This window comes from Cariama cristata, unplaced genomic scaffold, assembly GCF_000690535.1.
Source record: "Cariama cristata isolate BGI_N322 unplaced genomic scaffold, ASM69053v1 scaffold10032, whole genome shotgun sequence".
NCBI lineage: Eukaryota > Metazoa > Chordata > Aves > Cariamiformes > Cariamidae > Cariama > Cariama cristata.
This window is the reverse complement of record NW_009605502.1, coordinates 31,707-52,304: the sequence shown is the minus strand read 5'-3', so window position 1 is coordinate 52,304 and position 20,598 is coordinate 31,707. Positions and strand designations below refer to the sequence as shown.

Sequence of the window (20,598 nt, the reverse complement as noted above, 5' to 3'; positions counted from 1 at the left end):
AACTAAGAAGGACGTAGGTCAGAGTAAAGGACAGCCCGAGGCTTCTTGAGGTCTTTGACCTATTCCTCCCAGACTAGTCGTATTATGCTGACACTTTGCAATAAAATCTTGTTATATAAATTATTTCAACAGCATAGCCGTATTAGAATTATAAAAGAGCTTCTCCAGGCTTCATCAACGTCACCTGATTATCCACTTTTTGAACTACAAAATATTTTTGCACAGAGCATACATACATATGTAGTGTTACTTTGAATTTTTATGTTCCTGTTGCAACTTGTTTTGACACAATGAAAACTTGTTTTGAAAATACGGAACACCTACAACAATCCCTTTTGGGTGCTAGACAAGAGGATTTGTCCTCCCATGACTCCACGGGCACAGCCAGCTGGTTTGCTTCATGGAACCCCTAAACAGTTCATCTCCTGTGTAGAAGATATTTACTATAACTCTCCAAACTCTCGAGGATTTGCTGCTTGTTTATAACAGAACAAAATCAAAGACGCCAACCTTTCCTTTTTTTAATATAATTGTTTTTGAAAATTCCATTTGTCAGGAGCTATCTCATTCAACATGATTAGTACTAATTAACAAAAGGAACTTAAATTAATAAATTGCTATATTAATTCCACAAGTAGGTTTGTATTTAGGTCATATTCCATATGAGTGCTCATTAGGCCCTTAACAGGTGGTTATAGCCTCCTCCTGCATCTCTACGCCTTGCATTTAACAACGTCTGAATGCAAAAGTGTGGAAACCTACTGAAAGCCCATTCTTTTAATAGGCCTCATGGCAACGTTCGAGGCGTAGTTTTCTCCTTGTAAACTCAGACATGAGACATTTAAACCTCTTTGCTATTTTTACTATATATAATGCATTAAAAAAGTATTTCCATTGGGCAAACCACGTTGTCTATTTATCTACAGGCACTTCCACAGCATTCCTCATCAGCACTCACAGCAGAAGAGAATAACTCAATCTCCTGCTTTGCGATAACTATGGGGTAGCAGGAGATTAATTCTACGCTAGACATTTTACGACACCTCTATTAGGAGAAAATGATTGTTAAAACAAATTATCGTTCTCTCCAGATCTGAGATATTGCAATGACTGAAGTGACAAATAGTTCTCAACACTCTAACTTTTGGTTGCATAGCTGGAAGCAGGCTGTAGCAGGCAGGCCCACAACATGGCCGGGTGCCAAGTGGCAAAGGCGCAGGAGCTAATGAACGTCAGGATGATTACGGCATGAGTTAGGCGTCCGGGAGGCAGCAGCATTTCTAAACCACTGTTTGAATCCCAACATCACTAAAACTTATCCAAGCACAGTGGCAGAACGATAAAGGTAACTTCCAGAATTTCTTTATCACTTCAAATGTACATAATGATACTTGGCATGTATACATGTTTCTAAACTAAGCTTCGTGATGGTAAGCTCTTTGGGATGTGGTTTATAATTTCCTTACTAGGCAGCTTTATCTATAGCAAATATTTTGCTTTTATGTGAAGCACAATGTCTACACAGTTCTCCATTTTACACATCTCCAAAACTGGCGATGCCAAGCAAACATCTGAAGTGTTTATACAACAGGAAGACAACAGTTCTTCAATTACTGCTACTGTAACTGGCTAAACACACAAATGTACAAAGGAGTCAGTGCACAATGCCATTATGCTGCTAGCAATTTTTTTTTTGCCGAATGCCAAACAAATGTATCACATAATCTCTCTCCCTCTTCTAATATTTCTCTCCCTCTACTTCCTTTTGCTGTGATTTAACTACAGGGATTTTACTAAACTTCCAATGCCCATTTCCACCTGCCAGTCTCCACAAGGCACTGACTGTGCAGCCAGGCTGACGGACAGGATGGTAATCGAGCATCAAGAGAGCTGGAGGTCTGCAGTGGGCAGCCATCAGAATGCAAGTTTTTAAGAAATACTGTTGCCTTCAGCTCAGTTTGTAATATTACACAACAGAAAATAATCTCCAAAATTACAAAAAACCCAAAACGTGCTACCAAAACCATCACAGGAAATAGAAGTAGTAAAACTAGTGAAACTAAGTACACGTCTGAAGTTTAAACACTAAAATTCACTCATGACCAAAAGCTGTTTTTGGTATTTTACTAACAATGTCTTTTTCCTCCAGAAATTCTTGTTGGAGTTATTACCATTTCTGATCCAATTCCCACAGAAAGGTACAAGAAATGGTTATATTTAGTCATGTTTTTCAATGGTTTGCTGTTTGCAGGAATAACAGGTGGCTTTACTCCATATGAAGGAAACAGAAATAAAAATTAAATTTTCATTTGGTTATACATTTGTGTGTCTGTTCCAAAAAACTATGGTATCAATTGATTTTATAAATAAAGTCAATAATTCAACACAGCTCTGCTGTAAAAATGAAGATGATTTTGCTGCCCAACTTAACATAAAGCAAAATGAATCTTGACAATCTGTTCGAATCACGAAACAACCATAAATATAACAACCTGACTAAAGGCAAAATATAAAGGAAGGGAGTTCCAGGGAACTGCTGCAGAGCCAGGACTATAGATCATTATGTAGGCTGGCAATTAATGTTTATTTTAAAGCAGCAACATAAGTAGGGTCATGACTTTGCAAAGATGGTAACTTTGGTTCCAAGAATATACATGCTCCCAACTGCATGGACCTTTACTGACAATTACAGAGAAAAATTACAGCTACTGGACGTAATCAGTGCATATAGACCAAGGCCAGTAACTATGCAAGCAACTTTTTAGAATCATCTGGAAATCAAGAATCTGGGTTTTATTCTCTCACAGGTTTCTGATATAGACAGCTGGGTATTTACAAAGGTGTACTGCACAGACACAGTGGCTCTAAGTGTCTCAAAGCATACATAGCAAAATGAACCTCTCGTTTTGAAACAGTTTTAGCAATGCCTTCTGCTCGCCAGTTCAAGAGACAAACACTTCACTTCCTTCACCTTCTCCACAATGTATATAAATAGACTTGCTTCAGTCAGATGAAGGCTTGTGGTCTTAGATCATAGCAAATTTTGCTTCTGCTTTCTTAACTTCCATTTTCCCCCTGGGGATTACTCAGTGCTGGGGGAGCGCATGTCTGTGGAGGGGGCACTGGAATATCTCTGTCACAGCACGGTCACTCCACTTCCTTACCAGTGGATCATGAGAATCATATTCCAAGGCCATCATGGAAAAATTCAGTCTTCATACAGTCTTTTTAAATACAGTGCTAATTTGCAGGAAATTTCCAGTCCTATGAGCTACAGTGTGACAAGTCTGCTCTATTTTTCCTATTTGCTGAAGTGCCATAGCCATATTTTTCCACTCCAGGTAAAGGTTAACTTCTTAAAGAGATACTGTTTATTCAAGACACTTACTATGTCCTCCTGTCTAGGCTACATAAGTGCATGCTGAACTCTATTGTTGGAGAACAACTATTTAGCAAATTATTTAGTAGATTTGAAGGAGAGAGTCAATGCCAGACAATACACAACTAGGAATCTCTTCTAAGTATAAAAGGCAGGGTGAAGAATGTGATGAAATAAGGAGGTGGGAAGGTAGGGATGATATAAGAAGCAGGAGAAAGAAGAAAAGACTGGACAAAAACATTCAGGAGTGAAGCTTGTAAAGAAATACAACTGTACGAGATTGAAGAAGAGAGGAGATCACAGAAGTAATAATAGAATTTTAATTATCTTTAAGAGATTATTGAATCCCTTAATTGTACTTCAGAGGCAGAAATGAAGGGCTACACCACAAACGAATCCGTAACTAGTCGGACAACCAGCATCCCTGAAAACAAAGTTTGCTTGCAGGTGAGAGTACTGATTTCATCATGCCATTCACTTTGCTTTGCTTTGCCAGATCGCTTATCACCAGGGGCCAAAGGCAACATACCAAAACATGAAAGAAACCTCCTTGGATATTCATTAGGACAAACCAGTCAGAAGGAAAGGGATGAGATGCCACACACCTGTGATTATCTAAAACATACTAAAGAAGTTATTTCTCTCTGCTATTTAAAAGATACATGCTTGCACAAAAAAGTAAGAGGAAATTCTTAAAAGGCCAGAGACCTCTCCAAATGGGGAAAACAGACAGAAAGAAACCTTAACACTTATAAGTAAAAGCAGAGTAAAGCAGATCAAAAATGAATCTGAGGAATAAATTATCTGTGGCCCTCCAAATAAAAACTTGTCAAACAATATAAAAGCCGGTCAAAAAGTAAAAAGAATGCTCAGAAAAAATAAAATCACAAAGAAGAAATGAAATGATTTTTGCATCCAAGTTCACCGCAGAGGTGCTTAAAGAGGCTGCCATACGAGCATTCTGCTTTACAAGAGATGTACCGAATGATCTGACGCAGAAATGTCAGCCAAAAAGGTAACGAACAAATCAACAAAACACACACAAGTATATCAGCAGGCTCAGTTTATATTCACATTCAAGTTCTAGCGAAACTCAAGTGTGAGAAAGTTAAACTCTTAAACAGGTTGTAACCTCTTGCTTAAAACAGCTTGGTACCAGGGAAGTGTGATGTCAATTAAAAAAACGTCTGGGAGGATAGAGGGAACTGTGGACCAGTAAATCTCATGTCTGTACCTTACAAATTGGTAGAGACCTTTATATGAAACCATAAATTCATAAAAAGCCCAGAATTAGTGGACTTAAGTAAATACAATATGTTGAGTAGGACTCAAACTTAAGCTTCACAAATATCTTATTTTCTTATTTACCAAAACCAGGTGGACAGAAAGATTCAAGTGACACACACTGCTTGACTTTCCTTCAGGCATTTGGGAAGGTTTTTCAAAGGCTTTTAAAAAACTGAATTACCACAGTAGGAGAAAAGATCCATGAGTGGATAAATAGCAGGTCAAGATAAGAAAAAATAGATAGGAATGAATGATGAGTACTATCAAGGTGAAGTCACCTGCGAACTGCACAGAAATGGGTGTTTTGACCTGTGTTGTTCAACATATTCCTACATGATCTCTGAAAGTGAGTAAAAGAAGATGGCAAAGTTTGCTAATGCTAACAATTTAGTCAGGGAAGGAAAAACGAGGCACAATTATGAGGAACAGCAGATAGTTCTTACAGCACTGGGAGACCAGGAGATAACATACCAGGTGAAAAGTCAATGTTGACAAACATGAAAGGGAGATATGTGAGGAAAAAGACTTAATTTTACGTACACAAAAACCACAGGCTCTGAAAAACAGATAGTAAGGAGGTCTTGGTGCTAAAATATCAGTGTAACCTTCACTTGTACGCAGAAAACCAAATCAGACGTTATTAGAACCAGAATAAAGAGTAAACCAGACAATATCTCTACGTCACCATATAAATGCATGGTGAACATATCATGAGTAACATGCAGTTGCCTGTTCTCAGAAAGAATATGACAGAAATAGTAAAGGGATAAAGCAGCAGGAGAAAGGCAATCAGAAACATGGAAAGGTTCTGTAGAAGGAAGGAGTGAGTAGAGCAGGAGAAAAGGTGACAGAAGAGACACGAAGAGGTTCATAAAATCATAAAGGTTATGGAGGGGATCAGTGGATTAATTATTTGCTGCCTCTTTTCATACAAGAGCTAGGTGGTAACAACTTGAGTTAGGAGGACGTAGGAATGCAAAAGCCGACAAAGCTTGTTCTTCACACCACACATTATTTGTGCAGTCCCTTGCTACAGAATTTTGTGATGTTACGATGTGGGTTCAAAAAGCAATCAAACAGAAGGAAAGCTAGGTAGTGCTATCGAACAGAAACGTACCAATTCTGGATATGGAAGTCCTTGAAGAGGGTAGAACATGCCAGGAACGACTACATGCTCTGCCATGTTCTTCCACAGGCACTGGCTACTGCTTATTGAGAGAGACATGATAGGGGGCTAAACGAATGTTGAGTCTGACCTAGTATGACCATTCTTCGTGTTTAACAGAGCAATTACAAATTTTACCCAAATGACAAGACCATGGAGCTCACCTACTATTTTTACTTAGCTGTTTATTTTGTAATTGACCAAGCAACAGTATTTATCCGGTCTATTAAACTTCAGCTCCTTCCAAAGCCACGTATTTCTCTCTTAAGCAAGGGAGAACTTCTTTTTGCATCAGTTCCTAACTATAATTCCATGCTCTAATATAGATCTAGCAGCTTTGATAAATGTATAATGGAGTTCTCTAATGACACCAAATCAGTTTATCATAGTATTTCTAGAACAGCACCTAACTCTGACTATCTAAGAACCACCTACAATAAATTCTAGCCTTTAATTCCTACAAAGCAGTTGTCTTCCAGCAAAGTGCTATTATATTCCACTTCTACCAAGCCAACTCTTTCAATCTCTTCTGTGCATTTCTCTTGTCAATATGAGAGAATCCTTTTTTGCAGAAAGAATATTTACTATATACTGAAACACACATATGTACAGTTCACACATATACATAATGTCTATATAAAAACACAGGGAAATTAGTTGCCTAACAGATTTTTTTTCTATGCCTTTCCTATAGCACCTATACTCCTCATCTTTAAATAGTTGTTTTTCTTTTCCCACAGTCAAAGCTTTAATGAGAAGTGACCAGAAACAAATATCCAGGCCCTTCTGTCTTGGCTGAAATCCACATAATGCATGACAGCACTGAAGATCCCTGGCAGGCACCTGTCAGAAACTAACATACCGTAACTTAAGAGTCAGACTTAATTATCCAAGGAGACATTTAAAGAAAAGTACATGAAAAATATGACTCAAGAAGTGCAACTATCATGTGTATGCACTGTACTCTGTAGTGTATGCAGAGGAACAATGTAAAAATAAAATAACAACCTGGGAAAATTCTAATTAAAATCTGTATCTACTTTGCCTTTTATATCTTGCAATCAAAATAATTTTGTTATTAAGATTTGCTGGTAAATCAACTGCAGAACATGCTACAGGACAAATGCAATCACGAAGTGTTTTAACAAAACATAATTTTTTCCCTTTGCCTTTCTACTTTTCACATATAATTCTGATCAGCTGACACTCCCACAGAAAATCAGAGTTTTGATTTAATGGTCTATAAAATCAAATTAACTTCTTTGTAAGCTTCACACGGCTGGGTCACCACATCTCTTCTCGCTATGGCTGTCACAGCGTATTGGCCCTTTTGTGTTCTGAAAAAGAGCCCGTTGGCAGCAACAAAATGTCAGCCTTACTCGATTTCAGGCAAGGAAGTCACTTTTGTTCCATCTCTGATGCGAGACTATTGAAAACTGAAGAGTTAAACAAGTGACCAAGCCCAGCATCTCACCCCTTCGTTTGTTCCTACCCAGCTGCTCTTCTCCAGAAAGAATCCTCTGAGCCTTGCAAACGTTCAAACACACACACATATGCCTAGGGAAGCATGATGTCTCTACATTTTCTGCTTCTGTTCCCTACTCTCATTTCCCTAAATGTCTTTTTAAGTTTGAGGTAATGTGCAGCAGAGCCAAGACAGTCACAAAAAAAGGTTTGTGAGGAGAGTATATGCAAATGCAAACAAGTTAGTTTTTGGAAATCTACTCTTTAAAGATGTCTAATGTACATGAAAATCATATAATACATGCAAATATAATTTGCTAATTTTACAAACAAGCAAGAAAAATACTGAAATACAAACAAAATAATAACAAATGATTTATTACCTTAATTACAGCTATCAAGGAGAGAAGATTATAAAAAAGGTGCAATGTTTACATGTAAACTTCATAGTGAGATTCAAAGTAGCATAGGTGGAAAACAAAAGTTTCATGGAAATAGAGAAACTTGTTACTTTAAAAGAACCCAAATGTAGTAATAGATACTCTGCCTAAAATGTGAAAGAATTCTGACTTAATAATAAAAAAATGAGTAAGTTGAAAAACTGGTTAATGTAAAAAAAAAAAAAATCATTAGGGCACTCAAAATTGACTGAATACAACAGCAAGCTTTTGACATATTACAACTGAGTTTGTCTAAACAGCAACACAATTGTCCCCTTTTTTATTCAAATATCTCTTTATTACACCAAAAACTCCCATTTCCTCTCCTTACCAGGGAACACAAAAGCTCAAAGCAACCATTTCAGCCAAATAGCAACTAGCATCTTCACGTGATACACATCTTCAAATTTGATGATACTCAAGGAAAAGTTATGGCTGAGGCTGAAAACGCTCTGGCGCAGTGGACCAGCCTGACACTTTCTAATCATAGCACGCTTGGGCTGAGCACAAATCGTAGCTGTAGCCCCGCTGGTGGTACGTATGTAACTCTCACAAAATTGGACCACATATAATCTTAGGCTGCATTTGACCTTATGGCAGAGCAACAGCCAATATACAATTGAGAGCACTTGAGCCCTTTTAAGCTTTCACTCTTACAGACCCCTGAGGGATGTGTAAAATTAACACCACACTCAGCAAACCCCGGGCTGGCCAGGGACAACAGTTAAGAAATCAGTTTTATCAGCCACCTTGAAAAAAAGAATATGAACCCTCAGAGCCACTTTTTATTGTGATACCAGTTTTCCATCCTCCTGCTATTTTTAATGACGAGTAGGTGGATTTATGTAGGATAAAAGAGTAAACTGAGTCCTGACTTGCTGTCCCTGAAGTATAACCTAAGCCTACAGAGCAGCACTGGGTCAGACAGAACTTGGACCAGAGTGCATCTAAGAACTGAACTGAATTTGTATAAACAAACAAGCTTTATTTACAGTATTCCTTCATAAAATCCCAGGCTTAGAGTCTGCATGTTCTTTAAAGACTCCATTTATGTACACTTGAATGCCTATTTAAGCAAAAAACAAGAGAGCTTTCCCATGGAAACCGCACAGAGATGTTTTACTTCACACGTACACCACAAACAAGGCTGCTAACTTTCCATAATTTACTGTATTTTCTTAGGCTTGCTATTGTATTTTAGGATCAAATCTTCTGGAGAAGCTGCTTATGCAGGAGGCCACAGACATATAAATAAATGACCTAAGAGAGGCAAAAAGCCCGAGATGTGAACTGAGAGGAAACGGCATCTCAGCAGCTTGTAAGAAAATTTTAATTTTTTGGTTTCTAGCTGGAGGAACAGGTTAAAATTGTGTTTAGTTGAGAAACAAGCAATCTGGAGGCATTTGGAATCACATTATTTAATCAGGACTTGATTTGTCCCTTAGAATTAAATCAAGCCAGAGGGCAATCCCTGGGCTAAGACAATAGCAAGCTTCAGTTCCCAGATGCTATCTCTCAGTGAGGAATCTAAGTCAGCGGGCCTCAAAGGAGCCAGGTGATTTTAAAAACTGCTTAAGAGGACACAGAGAAAGAGAAGCTCGATTTTGTGGACTTTATCAGACAGGCATAAATTGGTCCAATTACTTCAGCAAGAACACCATCAGTTTTTCTCTGTGAATGAAAAAGATTGTGCTAAACTGATACTCTGATTTGAGAATTTGCCTTTTAGATTTAGGTGATATGTGTCTAAGTGTGAATGCATACAATCTATTTCTATATGTATGTATTTTAGGGGAGTAATTTTGCTCCTACTTATAAATACTACCGATTGTCTCAAGGCTACAGTAAAGGATTAAGTCCTAACTTCAAAAGAGATGCCTACCTCTGCTAGGGGCCACAAAGATAAGCAACAATACCAAGACTTTCAAGTTTAGCCCCTGAGTTGAAGGAATTGGATGGGCTCACCTGTTTGGAGAAAAAAAATCCAAACCCAAACAACCCTGAGAGAAAGCTCGGCATGGAATCAAAGTCCCTTTGGCATGAACTTATGACAGCTCTGCCCATGAATAAGCAGGCTGTGTTGAGTTGCTGAAAACAGAGGCAGGGCTTGCCAAAATTGAGGATGAGGAAATCTCTGAGTGATAGTATTTCAAACTTGGTGGTGCTTCTACATCCTCTAAAGCAATGGGGTATATATGCTTCACTCCATACATGACTGGACAGCTAATGAACCCACTTGGTGCAACAGCAAGCAAAAGCTGTCCTTGATGGTGTCTTAAGCTACAGTGAGGAAGATGGTGTAAACTGATCCCTCAAGTGTCTGAGAATAAGGGCGGAGAATTTGGTCAGATACCAGAACATCAAGTGGGAGATCCTGTGGCCCTAGAACAGTCGGGCCAGAAGGATAAACAGAGCTGTTTTGTCTCAAAGGATGCCAAGCACTTGGGAGACCATTTGGCTAAGAGGGAAAAAGACTACATATAAGCAAAACCTAACAGACAGTATTTAGAAACACAAACAAGTTGTCTCTGATTTATCCAGGGCTATATTTACTTCAGCTGAGCAGAATTACATTGCTTCTGGAGGCTAAATCATGCATCCTTCTTTTCTGGTTTTATTTGGGATGTTCCGACGTGGTGCTTGAACTAATATATTTAATTAGAATGTTTTCCTATATATCTACATATATTCCCGTATACTTGGTCCATAACGTGGCTACGGTAAAAATAAAGTAGAACGAGAAAATTATTTGGTTGTGTTGAAACACAGTAACCTATTCTAGGAAGCCCTAGCAAGTATTTTAAACATTGTTTATATAAGGTGCTCAATTGTGTTAAAATCTTCCTTAAAATACGCTAACACATATCTTAACATCATACTTTTCTTGATACAGAATTATTTATGGTACCTACTCAGGAATCACTACTTGTTCCTGCAAGCAAAGCGCTTTTAACTAGAGCAGCTTCTCTGTCTCTTTGCAGCTCAGTGATAGCTATTTCAGACATTGCAGCATACTTTCTTCCCCCGCTTCTCATCATCTTTCTCATATTACGTAGCCAGTGTAAAACTTAAATGCAAGGGCTCAAACATAAGAATGAATAACCTCACAAAACGTACATGTGATAGTAAGTGTACACATTTAGTGCTTTTTTAAAAGAAGTGTTATAATACTTCTAAATTTCAAGTGCAGGGCAGAGAAGTCCATTTGTGTACACCCACTCATAAATGAATGCACTTAGCAGACAGCACACAGGTACTTGTCAGCTTCCAGCTTCAAAAGAAATGCATTTTGTAGTATGGTCATTAAAAAAGCCACAGTAATGTTTGCAGTTATTGTTGGGGTTTTTTGGTGGTTTTTTTTTTCTTCTCCTTTGCTTTTTTAAACAAAATACTCATAATATTCTGCTAGAGAAAAGAAACAAGTCCACACATACACAAGAAAAGAAATCAAGAAATCAAGAAATGGCTCTTCTAGACAGTACGGTAGTAAAACCAAACACTAGCAAAAAAATTTCTATTACAATGCGTCAAAATCTAAAATCAAATGTTACTTGATGCTCTCCATAAAATTTAAATAAGTATAAAATCTGCAAATCCTTCAGTCAATTGTTGTTTGCTTCCATCATTTCCAAATTACAATCAGTCTCTGACCATGCCATTCATTTGATTTACTCAGCTTGAACTATTTTCATTCGACTCTTATTTACACATCTTTGCTAATTTAATCTTCTGATTGTCATTCAAAAAGTTCATCCCAATATGCCTTCTTATTTATGCAGTTTGATGCCTTTACGTGCTGGACAACTGATAATCAGTCTGCTTAAATCTCTTGTTCTCACATTTTTACACTTTGCAAAACTGAAATACTGCAGCAGCGCTGTAGCCCATATTGCTCCATTCAGATAAAATCTGGCTGGCTTCATTAGAAGACAGGGACAATATCTGCGCATGCCTGCTTGCCCTTGCAACAGAACCACTCTGGGGAGGCTGTCCTGTCATCTTTAACTAAAGGGGATACTCGGACTGAAGTGGTCTTCCCAGCCTGAAACAAGGGCTTGCAGAAAAACTGCAGAGGAAAGTCAGGGATTCTCTGTTTCTAGCCAACAGAAAAAGCAGTAAAGAAAGAGATATTCAGACTTTAGAATAGAATCATAGAATCATTATGGTTGGAAGAGACCTCAAAGATCATCAAGTCCAACCGTATACCCGATGCCACCATGCCCGCTAAACCCACTAAACCGTGTCTTGAAGTGCCACATCTAAACTTCAGACAACTTGCTCAAGTTCTGATAGGACTGCCTCCTATGCCAGATTGCTGGTCTGCTCTACCTCCTCCTGTTCTTCCGTGTCTTTTTATTACAGCCTGATTCCATATCTTTCAGGTTTTTCTTTCTTGCTCTCTCCATCTGACATGCTTCGCTTCAGGGTCCCCTCAACACCCACACAAAACCATGGAGTTACCTTGACTGACTGCTACCATGCAGATGACTCCTGCTGGAGGCTATCTTGTCTGCTCAGATCGGAAGCTCTTTGGAGCAGAGACTGTCACCACTCTGTGTCCACATAATGCCTAGCAAAGAGAGTCTTCTTTTGATCAGTCCTCTGGCACTAATGTAATAAGCATGATTGATAAAGTATCTGCTTATACTCATATATGGGAAAGCTAGGACTCTATGAGAACAAAAACAGGTTCAGCTTTTGTAACGCTGGAAACGTACAGTCAAAACTATGACATCTCTACCGACAGATGACTGTGTAACAAATGGAATATTTAGTAGGAAATAGCAATCTGACTTACTTTGCTCTCTTGGCCATTTCATTGCCATCCCAGCGGGGGCTGTAAGGATAATTCTTCTGGGCCTGGGAGTACAGCTGGCCACTGTTAGTGAAGTGGTAGACGGACTGAAACGTTAGGGTTGGTTGGTCTCGAGGAAAGTACAGGGGTAGGTCAACTGAAATAAAAAAAAAAAGAAAAAAAAATCATAAAAGCACACCATTGCGTTTTTTTCCTTTCTATTGATTTAAAGGTGACAGAAAAGGAGATATTGATCTTTACTTCTAAACTATACTTCTGTATTTCTTACAAGTTATGATTCCAACATATTGCTGTATGGGATGCTTCGCTTTATCAAAACATTTTTGTAAAGTACATAATTAAAAAAAAAAGTTCAGCTAGTGTATTTCTATGCTAACTGTAATGTTTACACCATGATTATTTTGTTATAAAAAACCCCCACTGTTATTTTCCTTTATAGTGAAATTTTCCCTTTCAAAAATTCACAAAATACATTCTGTTTATGCTTTCCATCCAAGAAACAAATTTCTTTTTATCTGCTTTACCCAATTCATTTTAGTGCCCCCATGGACATCAAAAGCATTATCATTCTCATTTTACAGCTGTCTGAGACCAAAAGTGGTTAAATGATTTGATAAAGGATGTAGCAAGATTCAGTCACATGAATTGGAAAAGATCTCAACTTGCTGTCATCTGCTAGACAAAAAAATCCGCCACAAAACCAAAAAACACACTGCAAAGTCATTAATACCCAAAATATCTCACTAAAAATAAAAATCAGAACCTCTTAGTTCCCTTTGCTTATCACTGTCTCATGATCAGCTAGGTCTGGAGAACAATAAAATAGTCTACAGCAGTTAATAATACGGTCAGAAACTGTTTTTTAACTTAGCTTTTTCATTGCTAGATTTATAGTTTAGATTTTCCTGTCTACTTTAAATTTCAGGAGGTTTCAGAATTCTGTAGTTAAACTGGGTTATGACAACAGATTTGAATTATTTACATTAAATGTCCCATGTAACACCAACATCAACAGAAGAATTTTCTTTTGTTTTAAAGGTGTAGACTTCATTTATAAAGCACCTACGACTGCACCTATGACTGTGATTTGTCCTCCAAACCACAATTCTTTAATTCTGCACAATGACAGAACACCGCAATGGAACAGTAACTCCCTGTAAATCTTAAATAATTTTTCCTATTGGTGTAGCAATGAGTGAAATAAATTAATAAGATTATAATTCATTCATATAAGCCTGGGTTCTCAGTATTCTCTCTTTGTCAAGTCACAGTCCTTTTTCAAAAGAAGGAAAGGCTCCTAAGTTAATAAGCAGGTTGTACTAGCTGAAGTAGGAATCAAAACAGGTGGCAAAATCAGTACAAACAGAATTTGAAGAAAGCAGAAGGAATATTACAGGACTAAACCCATCCTCAGGCAGAACAGGATCTCCCCTCCAGTACGCTTGGTAATGCACTGTATTTTCTACTTTTAAATACTTCATGGGGCAGAGATTCCAGTACTTCCTTTGAAATCTCTGCTCATAGACTGAGATATCAGCGTAAGACAGGTTTTGTTTTTCCAAATTTCATGCTATCATCCTGTTAGTTCCTTCATTTTTCAGTTTTTCTGATCATGTCTGAATACTCAGCCGTGCATCAGCCACACTACAGCTCCCCTTTCCCTGAATTACGCTCCAAGCTCTGTGAGTAAAACCATTTGTAGCCACGAAGTACACAAAACCGAATGTGATATTCCAGCCGTAGTCTCAAAATACAAATTGCTGTGGACGACAGCATTTGCTCAGTTCATGACCCAGTGTCTGAGCTACACGTGACAACTCCCGGAGTCCTGGTGACTCAGCTCACACAGCAGCTTCCAGCAGATATTTAAGCGGTAATGACATGGGCAGAGTTCTGCTAATTTGAGGGCAGATCATTGCAGTAACAAAGGTTAGATTCAAAGACTGCTCTGTCAAATTCTTCTTTATAACATGATTATTAAATAACAACCCTGAAAAACATTGGTGTATTGAGGCCACTTATCAGCAAGCAAGCTGTCTCCTCCCCTCGCAGATGGTACCTGTGTGCCGCAGCCTTTGAAGGATTTCACCACGGGAAAGAGAATGATTTTGACAGGCTCTCTGTTTTAGCATTATAAATACACTTCTTCAGCTCTGAGTGCTTAAACTCTGTTCCTCTAGTGCATCTTTTTCCTTCTTAAGTACCAATTCCTTAAAGGAAAACTACTCTGTATACTTGTGTATTTTATCACCACGTGAAAGGAATAACAACCTTTAGCAAAACACTCGACTAATAGTTCAGTCCTTATACCTGACTTTTGACTTGAGAATTTCTAACTTGCATTAACTTTCCTTTGAAAACCTCTGTCTACATAATGGGGGCAAGCAGCAGCAGTTTTCTTCCTGTTACCTAAAACTAAATGTTTGCACTTCAGAGAAAGCATCTAGCACTAGAAAAGTTGTTTAAATGGATAATTAAGACATTGCTTTTTTTTGTTACAAGATGCTTCCATTTGTTACAAGAAGCCTTTCTTTTATAAAAATATTCTTCCAACAAAGGTACGATCAAAATACAACAGAAAACATTTTTTTTCTTCTTCTATTAACCAAAACCTGTATAGGAATTTTCAGGAATTACTTACATTATAAGCTGTTAAATCAGATAAATAAGTTAGTTTTAAAATTGTGCATCCCACATCCGGCCAATAGCAGTAACATCCTGAACTGCAAGTAGAGTTTTGAAAAGTTTGACCCGCCTTTGATTTCTAACACTACCCTTCACCTAAAATGACCAAACTCCCAGTTTTCCAATCCAAGAGTTTCCTTAATACAAGGTGTGAGATGAGTCCAGACCAAGTAAAAAAACCTGTCCCTAATTCTGGAACACAACCACACCTAAAAGACCAGTAAACAGGAAATAGCCTTGAGCTGTAAAGTGTTATACATATCTCAAGGTAGCCAGCTATTATTTCAGCAGTAGGAAGGGAAGGCAAGAACTCACTTCCATCACAGTGGACGTCCGTCCATTGACACTGCAAGTGCACAGAATGCTTGGATTTGGCGTGAAGCGTTTTATCATACATGAAAAATAAGCAAATACCATGGGTAATCAACACTAGCAAGGTGCTTTGAAGATAAAAGGCCAAATTCTGCTCACAGTCCCACAGGTTGATACAGAAAATTTTTCTTTTTTACCTGGTTATATAGGCTATCTGACTCTCAATCTGTACATTAATACACAATCAGATCTGCCTTCATGCAATAAGTAAGGTGGGAAAGGTAAGTGTTATCATAATTACATCCCAGACAACATTTACACTTTGTCATGAAAAATGCATCACAGTTAAAAACAACACACCGCTTTTGTAAATCAACACCTGAACTAGGCAAACTACAAAAGCCCGCTTTGGTTTGGCATGCTAGTTACCCAAGAACTACAAAAACGTATTCATGTTGAATACAAGTACTATTTCCAAATAACAGCTGACTCACAAAGTACCCTGGTTATATGTCTGCAGAAAACAAGCAGATGACTCATGTCTGTAAATTCCTGAAAGTACCAATAGACCCCTTGCTTAGTCATCTTTTGCTTGGATGCTGGGTTCACGAGCTCTGTAAACTATAATGAGGGATCTAGCTCTTAAGTAGGACTCTCTCTCCCTTTTTTCCTCTCTTCTAAACAGTGCAAATTATCTCCCTAAAAATAACTTCATCTACGTAAGTGAGTCACTTCAACTAGCAAGCTTATACAAGTCATGCAGTTAAGCAGTAATATTTGGTTATGAAGGTAAAAATCTTGCTGTCAAACTCAGATTTAAAATGAAAATTAAGTCAGAGGAAGTCCCATTTACCCCTTCTCTCACAGAAATAGAAACATTTCCTTTGGAAAATTTAAACAATTAGCTCATTCAGGAAAGTAAAGCTTTCTAATTCAGTTCCATGCTCAAAGTAATTCAATCCTGATGACTTCTTACTTTGGCTTTCCTAAGCATCACGCTGTTAATATAAGAGGAGCTGAAAGAAGCAGACTGGAGAAAGAAGCCAATATCATAGTAAACCACTGCTTTCTCCTATGTTAGAATTTACAGATCATTTTTTAAAAGTCAAGTTTTAGAAAGCCATAGTGTGGGGAAAATCACGTCTTTATGAAAGCTCTACATGAGTAGAACTTGGAAGGCTGTTTTGGGCAATTAAGCATTGAGTAAATTCTTCAGTGATTGAACCCTAATTTTCCCACACAGTTCATAAGAAAGCAAAAGAAAAAGGACTTGCTTGTTGAGAATGAGTCATGTTGTAAAGAAACTTAATTACAGTTTATAAATAGTTGAAGTTGCTCTCTTTTTGAAACAGAAGAAACTATCGAGAAGTAACACACAAATTTGCTTCTCCTCACTTAGTTAGCCTTTAATGCATACATATATTCAAAACAGTTACCTTAAAGCCAAAACCCTGATTAATTAATAACTAAAAAAATGAATCAGTACAGTTTAATTGTTCATTTTCTTAAAGAACAAGCATTTGACTTCTGGAACAGGTTACCTAGTTTGTTAAGTTTATGTCAACAACTACAGAGTTGATTTCAACAGTCTTATTAACTTTAAAATAGTATCTTTAGCATCTAATTTTATAGCTTTTTAAACAGGGAATGAAATGTGAAAGGGATGTCTTGGCAAAAGCATATACTAGTGCTGCTATAAGGTTTCTGAAGGAAAAATGCTCAGAAGATAAAGGCAGGTTTACCACAGTGCTTCCCTCCCCGCCTGGAGAGAAGGGAAAACAAAACCACGCTTGAAATGCATGCTGACCATACAAATATTTCAAAGTATTTAGATGGCAGTATTTAGAAAATTTTCCATATACTTGTTCCCTGCTCTAGGGAAAAGGTTTATTCATCCTTTGTATGGCACTGGATAAATCGAGGTATTTGTTTTCATAGAAGTCAACGTTTACTCACTGAATGTTACGCACCGTTCTAATCCTTGGATGATACTATACTGGTTATCTTATTAACCTTCAGGATGTTTGAATTTGCTGCAGTTTATTCCACCTGTAATTTATTTTGCACTCATAAACACTGGCTGATCTGGATATTTTACTGCTGAGATTTCTACCTCATGGCCTGCACAACCTCAATTCAATCTCTACTTGCTTTATGGAGCAGCCTTCAAACACAAGATTGCACAGTATTCTTTCCACTTCAGTTCCCAGGCTGGACAGAGTTGACCGAAGGAGACACTGTTCTGGTTTGCCCCATTCGACAGACTCTACCCCTCTGCATTTATTTACTGCACAACACTGAAGCCTTGTTCTGATCAAATATGTATTCCTTTCTGCATGAGCTTTTCAGTGTGATGATTCTAATCATCACAAGAGACGATGATAGCTACATGAAATATTAAAAAAAAAATTGTTTCACAGCACCTTCATGAGTTGAGAGGCCATATAGAGATTCCAGACCGGGAATGAAAGAACGAGGAAAGGACAGTCAATCTGTATACTGATGCTGAGTGCCAGCCTGAAGGACCCAATTCTTCTAACAGTAGATACTACATTATATGGCCAAACACAACTCCTTCCAAGGTTGACTGCCATAGTAGGTACTTCAGAATCAATGATTACTGGATATGTGAAAAGTTTTGTTGAAATTATTTCACCAGAAAAACAAGAAGGGTACAGGGAAGATGTGCCAAACCCAAATCTCCAGAGAACATTGAACAACCTTAGCCTGATACTATCCGTTCTCTTCCCGAAATCCCCTGACTCACTCCTTGCTCATGATCCAACTTTGGCCAGAGACTGGCTCTGCATTCAAGTACTTCTGATGAAGTAAGTAATGGAAACAGGAAACACATATTCCAGGCTCCAGAACTGTCTCTTATTAGTATATATTCATCATCTTTTTGCTTGCTCTTTTTTTGGTTCACTGATTTTCACGTTCTCTCTGCCTTTACTTGCAACTGAGCTCACATTGCTGGGAAAAAGTAACTTGTTGATTTGAATGCACTGCCTCAAACTGAAAAGTTCCTTGAACTCAGAGCTCTCCAGTTTTCATAATGTGTTAATGTGGATGAGATCCATGTGAATTTACAATGAAACTTGGTGGTAACACAGATACCATATTCTATAAGGCTCCTTACACACCTATCAAGCTCTATTTTAAAAAGAAAATGTCTAGTAGATTTTCTGACATGACTTCTCCTATGGGAAAGCTGTTCCAGACAGCCTATATGATGGGTGAAAAATCTTCACCTAACTTCAAGGGAAAACAGCTATCTTTAGTTTTCACACAGAAATTCCAGTACAAAAGGCCTTTCAAGAATCATATTGATCACTGTACCTACTGAGAAATCTGAATAGATTCAGCCACAAGCATTTTGGGGACTGTAGTGGCTAGCACAAACCTCTGCAGGGCAGGATTTCAGGCTATTTTGCCTAGTGAATCTTTCCTCGACTCTTACGTGCTGAAGGCCTTTAGCCTACATTCTACTGCCAAAAAATGAAAGGGTGAATTTGGCTCAAAACACACGTAGAATTACTAAATGCCACAGCTATCCGGCTTTGGCGTGTGGTGATGTAGTCTTGCAAGAATGAGAGAGCAAGGATGACAAATAACATAGCAATGGCATTAGTGTGGGACTTTAGGTTAACAGAGCACAGTCATAGGAATTCAAATTTGTTAAATATTATTAAGGCTAACATCCCTTCTGGAGAAAAACAGGTTCTTCGCAGGAAGATGCTATTTTGAAATCAACATTTCAAAATTTCAAATCTGAAATGAAAAGCTGTTTATGGAATTTTAACTGAGACACTTATGGCACTTTGGGTGTGCTGGTAATCACAGCTGGTTTTGAAATAATTAAGTCTGCCCTTGCTACGGGAAATACCCACCCCATCGGCAAAGTCAACACTTGTATAGTAAACAAGTAAGATGACTTATATACAAAATACTTCCAAATAAATACTATTAAAATACAAGTAAATACTATGAAAAAAGAAACAACTATTTTTTTTTCTTAGCTGCATCAGTTATGTATCAACTGAATGTACAATACAAAATAATGGAAGATAAACATTGAAATGTGACTGTAATAATGGGAAAATGGCAATATTTGCAATTGTGACAATTTATGTGACTATATGAAATTCACAGTTCCTTGTTTTGTACTGGGAAATGGGTCTGGCAACAGAACAACTCACTAAGGAGTCAGTCTTGTAACTGCATTTGTATAATGACTGATCCTCAACAACTCAAGATCTTCGTGACCTTTGTCAAGCAAGTATAACATTCAAGAATGGGAAGGGAGCCCACGGAGATGTTTAGAAGATAAGGTTATTAGAGGGTCATTAGGAAGAATTCAGCTGGGATAAGAAAGGAGGAAAACTGCTGAGGAACCTTTTCTTTAGCACAGGTTTTATGCATTACCTACAGAATGTGAGTTGGCTGATAGCAGTTATTGAAAGTGCTGGCAAATGCCCAGCTTGCAGCAACTTTGGCGATGTTCATTGTGACATTAAGGAATGCTTAAAGGAATCTAATTTTCCTTATTTTTTCCTTCTTTTTTTTATTGCTCAGGAATGACTTTCAGTTATTGTCGGGCCAGGCTACATTTGAAATAAAAATTGGTTCCTCTTTTTTAAAAATTTTTGCACCAAGAGTATGTCCCTTTCCCTAATGTGTCTTATGACATCACATCTATGGAAATGGCCAACTTCAAAGTCTCAGATACAGAAGTGGTTACCTTTAATTCCAGCACTCTTAGACAGCCCTTAAGTATTTCTGAAGAATGGAAACAATGAATTGTGATGGATTAAACTATTCTGACACATTATAGAGAGTAATTTGTTTCCTTGTAGATTTCAATGAGACTAGAATAAATCTATCACTTAGTTTTCTTTGTTTTGGCTTGTTAGTGTTTTTTGTTTTATTTTTTTAAGTATGTAATCCGTTTTTATTTGAAGAGGACTGCATGACACTGCTGTAACTATCTTGTGGTTCTCATTCCACTGATAATGGGAACTACAATACAGTCTGGGCACCAATGGCAACC

At 37.8% G+C, this 20,598-nt stretch overlaps 1 protein-coding gene across 1 annotated transcript in view; it reads right to left on the bottom strand.

Moving 5' to 3' along the window:
- LOC104158359 (BRCA1-A complex subunit BRE-like) overlaps positions 1 to 20,598 on the bottom strand; it is a gene marked incomplete at its 5' end in the record, with an annotated part of 39,866 nt that overhangs the window by 6,578 nt on the left and 12,690 nt on the right. The window contains one exon of the mRNA XM_009695982.1: positions 12,534 to 12,687. Coding sequence (XP_009694284.1) covers positions 12,534 to 12,687 — 154 coding nt within the window. The remainder of the gene's footprint in view (positions 1 to 12,533; positions 12,688 to 20,598) is intronic.